Source organism: Lactuca sativa, chromosome 2 (genome assembly GCF_002870075.4).
Source record: "Lactuca sativa cultivar Salinas chromosome 2, Lsat_Salinas_v11, whole genome shotgun sequence".
Classification (NCBI taxonomy): domain Eukaryota; kingdom Viridiplantae; phylum Streptophyta; class Magnoliopsida; order Asterales; family Asteraceae; genus Lactuca; species Lactuca sativa.
In genome coordinates this window covers 116,067,173-116,087,183 of record NC_056624.2, presented here as the reverse complement: position 1 = coordinate 116,087,183, position 20,011 = coordinate 116,067,173, and the positions used below count along the sequence as shown (strand labels likewise).

General features: G+C 39.7%; 1 protein-coding gene across 1 annotated transcript; it reads right to left on the bottom strand.

The window, feature by feature from the left end:
* Positions 1-1,271: 1,271 nt before the first annotated feature.
* Positions 1,272-2,015, bottom strand: LOC111884561 (uncharacterized). The gene has a single exon (XM_023880868.2). It carries the CDS (start codon positions 2,013-2,015, stop codon positions 1,272-1,274), a length of 744 nt encoding a protein of 247 aa, XP_023736636.1.
* Between the last annotated feature and the right edge of the window lie 17,996 nt (positions 2,016-20,011).

Here is a 20,011-nt window from a genome sequence, read left to right as displayed (position 1 = left end):
AATGATATAAACAGGAAATAACATTAATCTATTAACAGAGTTCTTTTTTTTCAATTAATTACAGATTACTTTTTGGTTTCTAATTCCATGTAATAAAAACAAAATTTACTAAAAAAGCGTATATTCAAAATTATACAAATCGGACTTCATTTAGTACCAAAATGAAATAAATCGGCTTCTTTTATGAAATAAAACAAGAATTAAATGTTCTCCTCTACGTTGGTCCTACAAGTACACCCTTAATGGGACATTTAATTAAATGCAACTAGTTTATGACTTATTGTAAGGTTTTTTGAATTTCAAAAGAGCGAAAGAGACATAGTTTTTGAATATATTCAACATTTACATGTTTATATAAAATATCGTTCTCTTCATAAATAGACAAAAAATTTTAGTAATATATGTTTGAGATTGAATCCAAAAACCTTTTAACAAGATTCCTTAGCATTCACAATATTAGCTTTCTAAGGGTTTCTCATATGCTTTTTTAACCCTATGAAAAATATAAGTCTATTGCAATAGTTTTTTTTTTCTCAAACAGTTTGTTAATTAACAAATTTTTGTAATGATTTCTTTTATAATAATTATATGAGTACTTTTAGCCAATTGTAAATTAAAAATCTATAGAAAAAACCCATGAAAGTCTATTAATTTTTTTACGAAGATATAATAGATTTTTTTATTTGAACCTTTTTCATGTTCAAAAAGTTAAAATGCAATTATTTACTTTTAAATGGATTGAAAAAGTAAGAAAAACTGGTGGGGCTTGTCTGATGAAAAATAAGGTAATGGGGACATAGCATAGTCAGAAAATTTTATCAAATGTGACATCTCCTTTTTGGTGTCATGATTCACAAATAATTGGTCAGTAACTTTCATGGATTTTAGCGCTTGTCATTGCTTTAACTCTTGGCACCAAACACATATCTTCTGTTTCGATTGTATCCCATATTTGAAACCAATAAAAATTATTAATTACTTCCTAATCCAGTTGAATCTACAAAGATATTTTAGATTGTAATTTAAATGTGATTGCTAGATGAACCGAATATACGTGATGATTTTCGTGCCTCGAAACAACGGTTTATGATATATTATGTCATTCATGAGTGCTTCATAACAGTAATATTTATAAATAAGAATTAGAATACATGAAGCAAGCAGATAATTATGCATTAAACACAGACTGATTACGACTAGGAAATTAACTAGAGTTATGATGACTAAATGGTCGAGTCAAGTGAAGGAATATAGGTGGTAATGTGGAGCTTCTAATGCTCACCACCATCGCCTATACCTCCATCACCAAACCCTCCACCACCAAGTCTGCCACCACCAAGCACACCTCCACCACCACCAAGACTTCCTATACCAAGACCTCCACCACCAAGCCCGCCTATACCAAGACCTCCACCACCAAGTTTGCCTTTACCAAGACCACCACCAAGTCCGCCTTTACCAAGACCTCCACCAAGTCCACCACCACCAATACCGCCTATACCAAGGCCTTCACCACCAAGTTTGCCTTTACCAAGTCCACCACCGCCTATACCAAGACCTCCACCACCAAGTTTGTCTTTACCTAGACCACCAACAAGTCCACCTTTACCAAGACCTCCACCAAGTCTACCACCACCAAGACCGCCTTTACCAAGACCTCCACCACCAAGTCCACCATTACCAAGACCTCCTCCACCTAGCCCTCCACCACCAAGTCCGCTTCCAATACCTCCTTGGTTACCTAGCCCACCACCACCACCAAATGCACCTCCAATACCACCTCCTAGACCACCACCAAGTCCACCCGCGCCAACGCCTAGACCACCACCACCACCACCAACAAGACCTGCCCCTTTGCCAAAGCCACCTCCAAAACCCCCTTTAAACCCACGTTTAAATTTCCCCAACAAACCTTTTTCATCCTTGACCTCCTTAACCACATCACCCGAAACTACACCATAATCACCACTTAAAAGAACCAAAACCAAAACCAAAACTACCACATGCAAACCCATCAACCCTCCTTCAGGAAATTGATTTAGAGAAAACGAAGAATGCCGACACTTACCCGAGTACACAACATATAGAGACAGATGATGGAAATAAAGGGTGATGTAAATGTTTTATTCTTCGGATGAATCATTTCATCAAACACACATGGTGTGGTAGTTCAACCGTAAAATTTAATTACTGCAGTTGAGAATGAATGTTGTTCTATCATTAACGACCAAATTTAATTTTTTTCATCTACCCCCGGTCCTTTCTTAGCAGAAACAAGACCGCTGTGTTACTATTTGCCATTATTTTCACTTTAATAGTACATAGGAGTAGTAATTGGGTTGGCTTCCCATGAGCTTCAATGTAACTATCTAAGCCCTAAAATGAAGCCCTCATAGTTTTATGGACCATTGCATTAATTTTCAATAAAACAAAGAAATTCCCATTGTTGCATTTCTGTTTCATTTCATCCTGTATTTATGTAAATTGTTGTTTCATTTTAAAATAAATAAGAATTTATATATAAATAAATACTTCATTTTTTAATAAATTAGCCAAATTCGTGTAAAAGATTTTTTTTTTCAACAATTACTGTTAAATAAAAATTAAATTGAATTGAGATCTTACTAGAGCCTAGAAAAAATGTGTGAACCCTCTTGTTTAAATTTTTGAGCATTCGTTGTAGAGAGTATTTTCACGAATTTTGTTTAATGGTTTTTGGATGCATAATCCCACATCACCAACCTAAAATATTTACAAACAAATTATAAATAAACTTTTCCAAATAGCCCACAAGAACAATCACATATAAAATATATTTTTTTGAACTGCTTGTGAATAATAAAAATAAGAATAAAATGTAGGATGATAGTATGAACAAAATATAGGAAAGATTTTTAAATTCTCTAGAACTAAAAGCCCTTAGCAAGATGTTAGAGAAATTAAATATCTTTTTACATTTTATTTATATTTATCTTCCTACCATATCAAATATTGACATGTGTCACATTTAATAAAAATTATTTGATTTTAGTCCACTTATCACCATTAATATTGATTGGATGATAATAAGAATAAATGTACGGAATCATTGTTAATTTCTCTAAAAAAATTAAAAAAAAAAAAAAAAAAAAAAAAAAAAAAGTAAAAGCCCCTAGCAAGATGCTAGAGTGCAAAAGATACAACACATAATTTTAGACAAAAATTAGAGGAAAGTTTACACCAAGATTGCTAAAACTGAAATATCTTTTCCCTTTTTTACACCCAAAGAAAAGCAGTTAACTTGATTTCTTCCACCAGCCAAGAAGATGAGGACAAAGAGGCGTTGAAAGTCTTATGGTTTCTAGCTCACCATATCAACCAAATAGAAGTCAATAGTATCGCGTGTGTTAACTTTTTATGTTTTTATACGACGGAAAACTTTTATATGTTGTGCTAATTAAACATGACAATGGAGTTGCTTGGAAACAAATCGACCTTAATTTAACCATTTTTTAATAAATTTAAAAATTATATCCAAACCCATTCTATAATCCGTAAGGTTTTAAATAATCAAACTTGTTAGACATTACTTATATTCATGTATTTACGATTTTACGTTCTGGGGGCCTTTTTATATAGCAACCCATATATATATATATATATATATATATATATATATATATATATATATATATATATATATATATATATATATATATATATATATATATATATATATATATCATCTAATGAGAAGGATCACAGAGAAAATATTGAATGTAACATGGTATCAGGCTATATCTCTATAGGAAAAAAAAACATAATCTGTAACACCGTAAATTTCAAAATAATTTTTCGCATAATATAAAAACATTTTCATTTAATTTTCATAAAAACATCAATATTTTAAGACTCCAATCCATATCATACAAAAATCCCAAGATCACATATCATAAAAATTTCATGTGTGTGTACAGATCAAGCCGGCGCCTTCCCACGGTCATCACTAGTACCTGAAACAAACAACACTAACATTGTAAGCACAAAGTTTAGTGAGTTCCCCAAAATACCACACATAACACAAATTAGCCACTCGAGGCTATAACTCTGTGGGTCCGTAGACCCTACTCTGTGAACCCACTGGTTCTAACTCTGGGAACCTTCCGGTTCCAACTCTATAAACATGCACAGCATAAATCACATAGAAATAATGCAGTACAACACATAAAATACATATAGCATACAAATACTCTGTCACATAACTCTGATTACCTTCTCAAGGTAAAGTATAGTGAGAAGACTCACCTCGCGTATCTCGATTACTCGCAAATCCCAGAAATCACTCGCGCTCGATCCTCCGAGCTATAATCCTCCTATAACACAGTATATCTCTAATTAACACTTTCTCAACTAAGGTTGACTACCCCTATCAAGTCAACACTGGTCAACTCTGGTCAACGGTCAACGGTCAACTTTGACCGGACTCGGCGAGTGCACTAGAGCGACTCGGCGAGTCTATACGTGTTCACTGACTTCCTAGGATCCTCTTTTGACACGTCGAGTACTTCCCTGACTCGACGAGTTCCACCTGGCATGAATCGCGGGGCCACCACGACTCAACTCGCCGAGTCTCAAGAACAACTCGGCGAGTTCCAGCTCGACTCAGTCCACCTGTCAACCCACTCTAACTCTCCCTGACTCACTGAGTCAACCCTTAACTCGGCAAGACCACTCGCAGAGTGGTTAAGGACAATCTTCATGTTACTCGCCGAGTCTGTTCTTCGGACTCGGCGAGTCCATGCCATGCATCAACTCAATCTCGCTTCTGAGGTCAGATCTGCTCTAACAACTCATAGATCTAGCCCTCCCAAGCACATTCATCATGTAAAGTTACCATCTTGGCTACCATGCAATGCCTACAAGGCTTCTTTTCATGAAATGACATCTAAAATGGTAACCTAAGTTCCCAACTCAAAAGGAAAGGCATAAAGCAGGGCATTTGGGACTCTCTGGACCCACTAAGGTCCAGATCTAGGTACCATTTCCCCAAGGGACCTCTCACACTCCAAATACAAGGCAAAAAAGGCATGAAGAAACCCTAGATTTGGCCATATCAACAAAAACACGAGAATAAGCTCTGAATGTTACCTCAAGTAGCTTCCTTTGTCGAAATGGAAGTAGATCCAAGCTCCCCAACTCTCCTAGCTTAACTTTCCTCTTCCTTTCTTGCAAACACACACAAAATTGGTGAATAATGGCCTCTTATCTCACTCACAAGAACTCTCAGCTGCTCTGGTGCTCTCAAGGTCAAGGTAGCCGTAATGAAGGGCCATAAGGTCCTTTAAATAGGGCTCAGGACCGGGAAATTAGGGTTTCATTAAACAGTGCAGACTCGCCGAGTCCATTCCTTGGACTCGCCGAGTCCAGGCGCGAACCCACGTCCAAAACCGCGATCCTACTCGGGGAGTTTGAGCTCCAACTCACCGAGTCCCCTCACAAAACACCAAAGATATATGAATAAATAATACCTGGGAATCCAGGCTGTTACAATTCTCCCCCACTAGAACTAGACTTCGCCCTCGAAGTCTCGCTCTGCAAATAACTCCGGATGCTGCTCACACATCTCACGCTCCGGCTCCCAGGTCATCTCGGACCCCTTCCGATGCTACCATTGAACCAAAACCAGGGGTACCTCCTTGTTCCTCAGAACCTTGATTTTCTGATCTCTAAGGGCCACTGGTCTCTCAGCATAATTCAGGATCGCATCAACCTGAATATCCTCTAATGGAACCACTGCCGACTCATCGGCTATACACTTCCTCAGCTGCGACACATGAAAAGTGTCGTGAATCTGCCCCAACTCTGCTGGCAAATCCAAACGATAGGCTACCCGGCCTACCCTCGCGATCACTCGGAAAGGACCAATATACCGGGGCCCCAACTTTCCCCTCTTCCTGAATCGAATCACTCCTTTCCAAGGAGAGACCTTTAGGAGTACAAGGTCGCCGACCTGAAACTCAAGCTCGGACCGGCGTCTGTCTGCATAACTCTTATGTCGGCTCTGAGCGGTCAACAACCTCTGTCTGACCTGCTGGATCTGCTCTGACGTCTGAAGCACGATCTCTGTACTGCCCATCACCCGTTGTCCAACCTCTCCCCAACAAATGGGGGTCCGACACCTCCTCCCATACAACAGCTCAAAGGGCGGCATACCATTGCTCGTATGATGGCTATTGTTGTAGGAAAACTCTGCCAAGGGCAAATATGCATCCCAGCTACCCCCGAAATCCAACACACATGCCCGGAACATGTCCTCGAGTGTCTGAATCATCCGCTCGCTCTGACCGTCTGTCTGGGGATGATATGCGGTACTAAAATGCAGTCTAGTACCCAACTCCTCAAGAAACTTCTTCCAGAATCTGGAAGTGAAGCGCACATCACGGTCTGAAACAATCGAGATCGGCACCCCATGCCGAGATACCACTTCCCTCACATACGCCTCCACCAATTTCTCTGCTGAAGAACTCTTGCTGATAGCAAGGAAGTGAGCGCTCTTCGTCAATCTGTCCACAATCACCCAAATTGCATCAACTCCTCTGGCAGTCCTTGGCAATTTGGTGATGAAATCCATAGTGATATGTTCCTACTTCCATTCGGGAACCTCCAATGGCTGCAACTTACCATGCGGCCTCTGGTGCTCGGCCTTAACCCTACGGCAGGTCAAGCACCTCTCAACAAACCACGCGACATCCCTCTTCATACAGGGCCACCAATACTCCTTTCTCAGATCCAAATACATCTTAGTGGCCCCCGGATGGATCGAAAATTTCGACCAATGAGCCTCCTCCATCAAAATGGTACGCGTTCCTCCCACAAACGGTACCCAGATACGTCCCTGAAATGTCATAAGCCCCCGACCATCGGTAACGAACTCTGAAATCAAACCAACAACCCGTTCCCTCTTCTGCATCTCAGGTTGCACAGCCTCGGCCTGTGCCCCACGAATGGCGTCCAACACTGGAGCTATCACGGTCAATCTCAAACATACATCCTGCAGCGGGGTGCTCTCCGCCCTGCGGCTCAATGCATCGGCTACCACATTAGCCTTGCCTGGGTGGTACAGGATCTCACAATCATAATCCTTGACCACATCCAACCACCTTCTCTGACGCATATTTAGGTTGGGCTGATCCATCAAATACATCAAACTCTAATGGTTCGTGTATATCGTACACCGAACCCCATACAAGTAGTGAAGCCAAATCTTGAGGGCGAACACCACTGCCCCCAATTCTAGATCATGGGTGGGATATCTCGTCTCATGAGGCGTCAGCTGCCTCGATGCATATGCTATCACATGCCCTCTCTGCATCAACACCGCTCCCAACCCCAAAATCGATGCATCACAGTATACCACAAAGTCCTCCATCCCTTCCGGGAGGGCTAACACCGGGGCTTCGCACAACCTTTGGCGAAGTGTCTCAAAGGAGGCCTGCTGCTCGGGGCCCCATGAAAAAGCAACACCCTTCCGGGTCAATCTGGTGAGTGGCACTGCGATCTTAGAGAAATCCTTGATAAATCTCCGATAATACCCTGCCAACCCTAGGAAACTCCTGATCTCGGAGGGTGACCTCGGCACCTCCCAACTCATCACCGCCTCAAACTTGGCCGGATCGACCAATATCCCTTCCTGGTTAACGAGATGTCCCAAGAACTGGACCTCCCGCAACCAGAAATCACACTTGGAGAATTTGGCATAAAGCCTCTCCGATCTCAGAACTTCGAGAACCTCTCTCAAATGCTCCTCATGATGCTCTCTAGATCTTGAATATATCAGAATGTCGTCGATAAATACAATCACCGACCGATCCAGCATCGGCCTGCACACTCGGTTCATGAGATCCATGAACACTACCGGGGCATTGGTGAGCCCGAAAGGCATCACCACAAACTCATAATGCCCATACCGCGTCCTGAACGTTGTCTTCTGGACGTCCTCATCCCGCACCATCACCTGATGATATCCAGACCTCAAATCGATCTTGGAGAACCAAGATGCTCCCTGCAACTGATCGAATAAATCGTCGATCCTCGGCAACGGGTAACGGTTCTTGACCGTCAGCTTGTTCAACTCCCGGTAATCAATGCACATCCGGTGTGAACCATCCTTCTTCTTGACGAACAGGATAGGCGCTCCCCACGGCGAGCTGCTCGGCCGAATAAACCCCTTCCCAAGCAGCTCCTGAAGCTGCGAGGATAACTCTTGCATATCTGGAGGTGCAAGGCGATAAGGCACCTTAGCGATAGGCGCGGCCCCCGGAACCAAATCGATACTGAACTCCACTTGCCTCACAGGAGGCACACCCGGCAACTCCTCAGGAAATACATCCGGGAACTCACGCACTACCGGAACCTCCTCAACTAACCCCGGCCTCTCGGAATCCACCCGCGTATCCATCACATACGCCACAAAACCCTTACAGCCCTGCTGTAGACACTGTGTGCCACAATGCACATATCTGGACCACCGGATGGAATATAATCAAAGTTCATGATCTGAGAGTCTATGATATTACAATAGGGTAACATGCACCATATCATCACACAATTTTCAACATAAGGGAAATTTCCGGACTTTAAGGGATAATTAATTCTTTTATTTTAAAATTTTTGAATATTTTAAATTAATTCAGATTTAAAAATCCGATTTTATTCAGAATGACAGAATGCCAACCATAAACTAGTAAATATACTTTTGATTTTATTCTTGCAGAATACATTTCCAATAAAGTTATATTTGATAATTGACCTGATTTAAGAACAAGATATTATTCATATACATCGAACTTGGGTATATGATTTTATTTTTAATATACATTCGAAATTAAATACAAATTCATACATATTCTTACAGACTAATATCATTATATATTTTAATATAGTTATACATATTCTAACAGAATATCATCAAACATGAATAAAATTGTTAAAAAATAGTAGCATTCTTGAATATACAATTATTGAACAAATGCACTTGATCCTCTTCAATGGTCCATATAATCAACTTGATCTTCACATATATACTTGTTGTTGAACGCGATTCCAAATATTTCTCTTGTATGATTAATATTGAATTCCTTCTCCATGCAATTCTGAAAGAATAAGATACATTACTCGTTAGTATTACTGGTTAAACAAATATACTTGTTGTTAACAAACATTCTACAAGACATTCTAACAAAATGCATTTATAGAAATAAATTCTAATAGAATACATTATAGAATGCACTTAAATCATAGTCTTTTCTTCTATATGCATAAACATTCTAAAGCATGTATAAAATGTATTTTGTTAGAATTACTAGCACCACATGCTTTATGTAATATTTATATTCTCATAGAATGAAAGTTGTGAATTGCACCAAAGCCGATAAGTAAAAATTGAAGAAAATGCACAAACTAATGAGTAAGTGCAGAAAAAATAACAAGTTTTAGACATGACAGCTCATACAAAATTCAGTGCTTAGGTTGAATTGGAAATTAAGCATTGGAATCCAAGATTTCATTCTAATAGAATTGGAATTCGAGATTCCATTCTGGCAGAATTACCATCATCATATTAGATACCAAGGCCTTCCATGACATTTTTTTCGATAATCAACTTACCTAAACAACACTTACCGCCATTAGGCACACGAATGTGAAGTAATTTTTCCTTCTACACAATTATTCAACCACTGCACAAGAAATAATTTAGAATTAAAATGAAGTCATGTGAATTTACATATAAACAATAAAAAAAATTCTAGAAGATTTTTCATCGGTGCGTTTCCATTCTTTCATTTTGGAATTTGGATCTTACCCTACAATGATGATCAAACCCATCAACACATTTATCACAACTTTTGTAGTGTTTGCTATACTTTCGAACCTATAACAAATTAAAAACAAGATTTTAAATAATTTGTCCAGAAAATCAACAATCATATCATAAGAAGTTGAGTATACAAAATATGACTTCAAAAATCGAATAAAGTTTAATAAAAAAAATGATTTTTTTACAGAAAATAGATACCTCAGCATTTCATAGTGTACAAAATAAAGCTTCTTCCTCCCCGTGCATATCTTCATCTTTTCTACAATCCTCTATTACAATACAACCACAAAAGAATCCCCAAACTTTTGAACAACAACCTGAGCTACCATTATCATATATTCCAACATTCTGAAACCCAATCTTGCTAGCTTATCCCAGATGATCCATTTCCTGATACCAAAAAAAACATTTGCTTCAAAGATTACAAAACGGGCGGGTCGGTCAACGGGTGGGTCAAAAGTCAAAACAATTTGGATCACTCACCGGGTACTTCGGTTCCATTATGGGATCTATTAGGTGATGCAATTGCCCTGTTTGGGTCAATTAGAATGCTAGGATCTGCAGGATTGATAGTTGTACATCTTACATAAAGGATAAATACACAGAGAGCCTAAACGATTGTTGGGAAAACACAAACACATAGTAGATTGAAGTAGTGAATTAAGCACAAAAACTGTACCTGAAAAGTGTGAGCAGGAAGTTCCCATCCATGTCGCATAGCCATGATCAATAAACGAAGTCAAAAAAAAACTCAAATAGCCATGTTCAATAAATAAAGTCAATAAACTCAAATAGTGGCGACAATCTTATTGATCGAGCAGGTGGAGGTGGAAGAACAGATGGATTAAAATGGCGGTGTTGGTAGTAGATACGATGGCGGAAAGGGGTTTCAACGGCGACAATCACAATGGTAACAATCAAGAGGGTAATCGATTAACTTGAATCCTGAGAAGAGACCGTGGAGTTGGCGATCGATTGTAGAAGAAGAAGAAGAAGAAGAAGCGGTGAATTAGAAACGATATTGAGTACGATTTAGGGCTAATGCTCTAAATTTATCTTTGATTCTTGATGAAATCAGGAATATTAATTATCTTCCATAATTAACTATGCAAAGATTACTATAATACCCTTAACTGATTTATTTAATTAATTATTTTTTCCTAAGTTCCTATTGGTGCATTCATGCACACAATAGTTGCTAAAAACATTTGAACCTAGCTCTCTCTCTCTCTCTCTATATATATATATATATATATATATATATATATATATATATATATATATATATATATATATATATTGTAGTAAATGGTATAGTAAGATAACTCACATAGACAGTTTCTTAGAAGATTAATTGCTTTCTGGCAATCCTACTGGCAGGAAATGCGTCTAACGAGTATTAACCTATAATATTATTGCTTATTAATCATTATGATAATATTGTAGTGAAATCTTGATCTTTCACTAATCTCAACAAATACTGAGAGTTCTGTCAAATAAGGATCAGCCAGGCCGGACAGTTGGGAAGCAGGACCATTTCGGCGTATAGCCTTTCTAAAATCCATCAACCAAGCCAACATGACCATTCTACAAACCTCTCCCGTAAGTAGACCAATCAACATTATAATTGGAGTTACTAATAAATCTTATATATACATTCATAACAATGACTATGAATAAATATAAGTTATACGTTAAGCGTAATAAGTGTAGCCTAACTTACAAAGAGTTTTCGTGACAAAAGTATGAAAATTGCACTGGCAGAACTCCGACCTGATAGCTAATAATTGTTGGATACTTAGGGTCCCCAAAGCTTCACCAAACCACCCTAAATACTTAAGAACTTTTGAAATTATGGAGTAAAAATACTAGAGAGAAGCTTTGGTGGTGTGGAGGGTTGAAATGAGGCTTTAAAGGTACTTATAGGCAATTTTTCGAGGATGCGCGTCGTGCATACCTACCAAGAATGTCGCACACTAGGGTGGTTCCTGGAGATGCCACATGAAACTTTCTTGGTTGTCCACACGTCGCTTTCTAAAAGGTGTCGCACCGCGTAGTGCACCCATACGTGTCTGTTTTTTCTGTAAATTCAATAACTTTTTTATACAAGCTCCGTTTCTGACATTCTTTATATCCACACGTAGCTATTAACGAGATCTACAACATTTATTTAGACTATGACCGCAAATTCTCATTTATTTTTTATTTATTATTTTAGAAGGATTAGACTTCTAAACTCCATTAAAAACTCATATCTCTTTTATATGTCATCCATTCTCGGCTAACTTTATATTGATGCAATTGTATCTTCGATATCTTCAACTATCGTTTAGATTGTTTCAGCTAACAATCAACCAATCATGTTTTTGGTTTCTGTGTTGCACACTACTACGCTGAAATTTGGAAAAGTCATATGTTTCTCATACGAAGTCAGATTTGGACATTCTCTACATGCATACAAATCAAAGATATATTACTAAGGCTAATAAGTAATATATCTTTGATTCGTATTTTACAACGCGCACTGCCATTTTGGTTTAATCGCAAAACTTTGAAGAAGCATAACTTCTTCATACGAAATCGGATTTGGGTGTTCTATATATCTATAGAAATCATATTGATGTGTCCTACATGTTTATGGTGATTAATTTGGATAAAAAGTAATATATATATATATATATATATATATATATATATATATATATATATATATATATATATACACTTAGAAATTTATATTGAATTCTACGGAAAGATGAAAATGAGGTGTTACCTCTTTCTCATGAAACTGTATGATTTATGTGATTGTATCTGTAAATTCAAAATTGATATCATCAACTCATGAACCAACAAGCCATATCAGTCGTTTGAAATCATGCTCTTAAATTCTACAAAATTCATCTAACATGAGCAAAATTTTAAAATAATTTATCTAAAAATGTGTGAAATCATACTCCTAATGGTCCAACAACGAGCATAACAATAATCTAAAGTAAGTAAAATCAAAAATTCATTATGAAGGTAAAAATGAGAGGGCATGGGCCGAGGACGATGGTTCGACGGAAAAGTTGGAAGATAGAAATGTGGAGAAGAAATAAATGGAGGAACATACCTGGTTGATTCCAGTGATCAACGGTGGTGAGAGGTGGAGTTGTCAACGGTGAATGCAGATTGTCGATGTAACATCCCAAAATTTCGACAAAATTTTAAATTTACAAAACAACCCATTTACTAAAGTGGTGTTTAAAAAAACCATTGTTTCCAAAACATTATCTAAAATCGGAACCGTTTACAACATAGTTTTCAAAACATTTTCATTATCAGAGTTTCCTAGAAATCATGAGTCCCAAAACCATGAGGATGTGTATGGTCCTGCCTTCGCCTTTCCATGTTCCACTGAAGTACCTGAAACCATAAAACAAAACTGTAAGCACAAAGCTCAGTGAGTTCCCCCGACGATGAAGTCGGATGCCATCAGTGACGACCATCGAGAAGGAGCCGTTGAAAACCGTCGATGAAGTCGGGAACATCCGTTGCCACCCTCCTCCATCACCATCTCCTTCTGCTTTCCGTCGTTGTTGTTGTTGTTCGCGACCACCACACTTCTTTCCGTCTTCTGCCGACGCGTCGCCTCGTGAAGACGAAGTTGTTGCTACTGTTTTCATTGGAAGTCGCCACCTCCTCTCCTCCCGTTAGCCGCCGCCGATAGCCACCCATGTGGCCGCTTGAACTGCTATTGTTGTCACCGTGCACCACCGGGGGTGGTTGCTTCCAGATTTTGGGCAAAGATTTGTCGGGATGTATTGTTGTTTGACTGGGAACCAACAAAAACCACCGCCACCACCGTGAGGTGGTGGCTGCCATCGTAAAGTCACCACTGCCGCCGCCTTACGCCATCCAATAGGTGGTTGGCTTCCCTTTCCGAGTAGAAGGCGTGAAGATGTGTGTGTTTCAGTTGACAAGTGTGTGGGTGTATGGCTGGAGTTCTCGGTATAGGCATCACCACCACCATTGGGTGGTAGCTGCCACCACTCGCCACCGCCGGCCACCACAAGGTGGTTATGTGTGTTTGTTTATCTTAGTGGTGTGTTTTATTTTAGAGATTTAGCCTTGTAAAATGTAAATTGTAAAATGGAATAATGAAAGGAAATTCCACCACCTTAGGGTGGTGGCTGCCGCCACCGGCCGCCATGTCGGGTGGCGGTGTGCCTCGTTGTATGGTGACTCGTTTGTGGTATTTAGACATGGGCCTAATAAACCCTAATGGGCCCAATGAAGCCCTAATTGACATTAAAGCCCAAACATGTGTCTAATGGGCTTAATGGACCCTAATGGATCTAAGGACTTAGCTAATGGGCCTAGCAAAACCCTAAATTGATCTAAGGAAACCCTAATGGGCTTAAGGACTTGATTTTGGGCCTATTGGGCTAAGATGGGTTAGAAACCCTAATTAGGGTTTGGGAAACCCTAATGCAATGAAACCCTAATTTGGGATAATCGGGACACACGGGAAATTATTTAATAACTTGAGATATTAAATAATAATAATTGGCAGAAATCAATCTAAGCAATATTGGACTTAATGGATTAAGTCCTTAGTAGATTAAGTCCTTAATGGGTTAAGTAGGAAACTTAGCCCTAATCGGCATTTTATGTGAAACCCTAACTTCACTTGGGTTTATTGTTGGGCCTTTCTATTGGGCCTTGATGATTGTGTTATTAATGGGTCATCCAAAGTCAAGCAAATGGACTAGAATATTTAATGGGCCTAGGGTAAGGCCCATGTAAGGGGTTTGGGCCCAATTTGGAAAATTGGGCCATATATGGGCCATAGTTTGGGCCTTAATGATTATACGATGTTGGGCCGTAGAATGAGACCATGTATAGGCCTAGGCCCAATTTGGAAAATTGGGCCATGTGTTGGGCTTTGATTCCTAATTGACTTTGGGCCTATGGAGTGGGCTTTGGGCTTGAATAAGCCAAGCTAGGGGTAATGTAGTAATTATCCAAAGAATGTACTTATGGTTATGTAGTGGTACCCAATTATTAATTGGGTGATGTTTGATATTGGCAGTTCGAGAATCTGTCAGCCAGCAGCTGGGGTTGAGTCCGCGGGACTTCAGTAGTGTGGGATTGTGTCTACGGGACTTCAGCAGTGTGAGGTGAGTTACCTTCCAGTAGCAGTGGGTCTACGGCCACAATGCCGGCCCACCAGTAGGAGTTGTATGTTAGATGATTGTCTTTGTGATATCATCTAGTTTTGCTACTACCTGATATGTTATATGCGATAGTAGTAGAGTTCGGTTGTTAGGACCGAAGGGTAGGTCAAACACCCCAGATATGTCTGATAGTATGTGATGATATGTTTATATGCTGACATGATATGTTATATGTGATAGTGGTAGTAGGAGGGGAATAGTCCCCAAGTTCGGTTGTTAGGACCGAAGGGTAGTTCGGACACCCCAGATATGTCTGATAGTATGTTTATGTTATGATATATGTGATAGTAGCAGTAGGGGGTGGAATAGTCCCCGAGGGTCGGTTGTTAGGACCGAAGGGTAGGTCAGCACCCCAGAATGGCTTGACATGGGTAGGTCGGCACCCTATAATGGCTTGACACGGGTAGGACAGCACCCTAGAATGGCTTGACACGAGTAGGTCGGCACCCCAAAATGGCCGTATCGGGTAGGCCGGGCACCCCTGAATTTCCCGGTAGTATGTATGCTATATGATTGTATGGTATGTGGTATGATGGGGGAACTCACTAAGCTTTGTGCTTACGGTTTGTAGTTTTGGTTTCATGTAATCGTTTTCAAAGGAAAGGAGCCGGCTTGATCGCAGCACATCACACTATGTTTTCTGCACATGAGATCTTTGGGATTACACTCTGATGTTATTTTATGATAAAATGTTTTGGTTACTGACACTTTGGTTTGACACGAGATATTATGATGAATGTTTTTATACTGATGATTTTATGTAATAACTTATTTAAAAATGAAATTTTTGGCCTTGAATTTTGGGATGTTACAAGTATGTTTTTATTCATGAGTTTAAATGTGTTTGTGGTGATTAGTTGGCTAATTTCTTGATTAAGTAAAGGATCCTCAAATTAGCAAGCAACAAATGATTTTTGTGTTGTTTTGCTTCACACAATCATAAAAACATTTTCTCCGACATGGTAGTGAAAGCAATTGAATCCTCTTGGATTTGGTGACTTTTTGGTTCTTAATGCTAGTTGATTTTCACTAATTACATGCTATTTGGAATTAGTGACTTTGACTAAGGAAATTGTTATGAGCTTCTCTAGCCATTTCAACAATTAAGAAAAGTCTAGGTAATCTCAAGCTCCTTGGATTGCTATAGCAAAATTAAGGATTTAAATCAAGGTATTGCACCATTGGATTCTAATGATATGTTCATCAAAAGTCAAAGTGAGGAAACTTTAAGTCAACCATCTCTCCCTTATTGATTTTACATCAAACCCTTATTTTTGTTGAAATTGTCTAATTAAATCATAGTTAATTCTAGTTTGTTTCAAGTATTTCAAAACACCCCCCCCCCCCATTTTATTTTTATTGTTATTTTACAAGTAATTTTACAAAGAGATTTTTCGTAGAGTTATAAATTGAACCAATCTCCATGGATTCGACCCCTTTACCACTATATACTATTTTAGTGTGTAATATTTAGGGTTATTATTTTTGTTGGCCTCGACAACCTCAAAATTTTGGCGCCGTTGCCGGGGATTGGTTTTGATTTAATCAGTTTGTTTCCCTATGCCTAGATCTCATTGTGCAGGTACTCTAATTTAAAATCCCGAAATAAAAAAAAAAAAAAGATGTATGGTTCGGAAATGAATACTACTTGCACGGAAGACCAACTTTCTGAGATAACTCAGTTAGTTATGATGATTGAAAGTGACCAAAGTGTGCAACCCGCTCCTCTTCTTTGCGATTTTTGTGCCCAAAATGGAAATCATTCCGACACGTGTCCATATTTACAAGGAGAATGGGAAGAAGTGCAAGATAAGGGAAGCTACTACCGATCAAACCAATCGTGTTATGATCAGCCTCAACATGATCAATGGTGGGACAACAACCAAGTTTAGGGAAATAACCATTACCAAAACCCATACCAAACATGGGGAAATAACCAATACCAACCAACTCCACTGTTCCAAGAACCCTATCCTTACCCTCCTCAACAAACTGAAACGCCAAGCATGTCCTTAGAGGACATTGTGAAAAGCATTGCCACTTCTACCTAAATTTTCCAGGAAACAACTCAAGCTAGCCTCAAAAGCTTAGAGCAACAAATAACACAAATTGCTCAATCCTTGATTATAGTGGAAGCTCAACACAAATTACCATCTGAAGAGAGCCCATGTCATAACGCATGTTGCATTCCTTTGAAAGATGAGAAAACTTTTGATGGCCCAAGAGTGCTATATGAAGAAGAGGAAGAAGAAGTAGAAGTGGAAGAAGTTGTCAAAGAGGAAGAAGAAATTAAGAATGTTGTCAATGAAACTGTAAAGGAAGTAATAGGGGTTAACGAAGGAAAGGTTTAGTCCCCCACTACCATTGAGAAACTAACTCCAGTTGTAGACCACCCACAAGAGCTGGAAGCGATAAATTTGTTAGACTCTTTAAAGGATACGTATCCCAAGAAAGAAGACGCCCAACCGGTCACCTACTCAAAAACCATGTCAAAGAGGGAAGAGTTACTCATCATAATGAACAAGTACAAGAGAGAATATGGTTGGATGATTGCTATTATCAAAGGTCTATGTCCAGTATCGTTCTCCCGTAAAAAGAAAGTCAAATACAAGAAAAGAGTCCCAATGGAGGTGTGGAAATTAAAAAATTTAGACACGGGGCAAATTTGCAAGGTTAATGGACATAGATTGAAGTCATTCAATGAAGGTTTTTATTCAAATGTGCAAGATGTCGTCCATTTAGATGCCCCAAAGTGTTAAAGTGAAGTTTGGAGGCGTCTCGCCAAAGACATTAAAGAAGAGCATTTTTGGAGAACATTGTGTTTTCGTTTTTTTAATTTGAATAAATGAGTTTTGAAGATGTTTTTGGGATTCAAAAGAGTTGTTTTTGATGAAATCAAGAGTTTCTAGGTGTTTAGGGCCTTCCAAAGCAAGAACCGGTGAAAAACGAAGAAAAATGAAGCAAAAATGAAGATCAGGATCAGGAGGTTGCACGACCCGTGTGCTGTTGCGCAGGTGGTATGCGCGGCTGGACTCAGGCATGCAACATTGGCCCAAGACTTAACTGCATGGTCTGCGCGAACGGCGTGGGGACCTGCACGACCCGCGTACTATGCTGGGCAATTTGGGCTATTTTTGGCGATTATTTGACCACGTGTTGACCAAAGGTTTTATTGAGTTGACCTTTTGACTTTTCTTGACAAACATTGACCGAAACTGACCCTAGTTGACCCATAGATTAAAATGTTTAGCTTCCCTTCTTCTTCAGTTAACCATCTTGACCTCCCACTCCATTCCTCTCAAGAACATAACCTGCCAATACCCACCTCGCCAAAAAAATCAACATTCTCGGAGTTCTACCGGTCGGAATTTCACGAAACCACCACCACGGACACTTTCCGCCACCCGATCCTCCGATTTAGGTCATTTCTGCCATTACCTTAAGCATTAAGGACAATGCTTGTTCTTAAGCTTGGGGAGGGGTGTAACGCCCCAAAAATACGGGCCAAAAATTTTATTTTTAATTAAGTGATTTGCAAAACGTTTGTAACAAAATATCATTCGACCATATCATTTAATAAAACATGTCTCGTGTCTGTAAACCAAAACATAAATCATAATAATGTCAGAGTACAAATCCCAGAATGTCTCATAGTGCGGAAAAACAAGAGCGTGTGTATGATATGCCGCTACCGCGCCAGCTCCTTCCCCTTGGCTGAAGAGGTACCTGAAACAACAACTAAAAACCGTAAGCACGAAGCTTAGTGAGTTCCCCCACTGTACCACATACCATATAACCACATATCATACATATATTTTCAGGCATATCTGGGTGCCCGACCTAACCCTGCGGTCCTCTCGACCGGATATTAGCTAGCATATATGGGTGCTGGCCTCCCCTTCGGTCCTCTCGACCGGATACTAACTAGCATATCTAGGTGCTGGTCTCCCCTTCGGTCCTCTCGACCGGATACTGGGGACTATTTCAACCCCTACTACTACCATATAACACATATCACATAATCTATCTAGCATGGTTGGGCATGACTGCCCCTTCGGCCCTATCGACCGGTAAACCGGGGACTATCTCCCTTACTGTCACTAGCACATAGCATCATATCATACTAGCACATAATCATGTCACAGGTAGTAGCAACCCTAGATGAATATCACAGAGAATCATCTAATCATACACTCCTACTGGTGGGCCGACATTGTGGCTGTAGACCCACTGCTACTGGAAGGTAACTCACCTCGAAAGTAGCTACTGAAAGTGTCCTTGCTAAGCGCCTGACTGCTGAACCGGTAATCCATCGGCTATAAATCATGAACATAGATTAGACAATCATAAATACCGTTAGGTGAAATGACTGACTCTCCCCTTTTCCAAGGTCAACTCCTTGGTCAAAGTCAACTTCCAGTTGACTGGACTCGTCGAGTCATGGCATAGACTTGCCGAGTCCTTCTCCTACTAACCCGGTCCTACTCGACAAGTCCCTCTTCCCACTCACTGAGTCGCCCTTAACTCACTACTTGGGACGATTGAATCGACTCGCGACCCGACTCGCCGAGTCCAAGAACAACTCGCCGAGTCCCCACGAGCAGATCTCCTGCTCGCTTCCAAATCCTCACCAGAGCATCCTTTTTGAGGATTTGGGTTTCTGGGACTATTGCTACACGCTAAATTGCTAATTCCGCGTGCAGATACAAAGGGTTGGGCCTCCAACACTTAAACCCCTCTCACTCCGTAACAGCTCATATGACTTGCCGAGTTTGAAGAACAACTCGTCGAGTTCCAGGCAATCTTCATAGGACTCGCCGAGTGGTTCATCCAACTCGCCGAGTTCCACTTTGGGACTCGCCGAGTCCCTTGACCCATTTCCCATATAGACCAAATCTGAGACATGCAACGCTTCAGAACCATAGATCTATGTTCC

What these genes read in the sequence shown, in the direction of transcription:
- LOC111884561 (XM_023880868.2), bottom strand. Translation starts at nt 2,015, where the DNA reads ATGGGTTTGCATGTGGTAGTTTTGGTTTTGGTTTTGGTTCTTTTAAGT.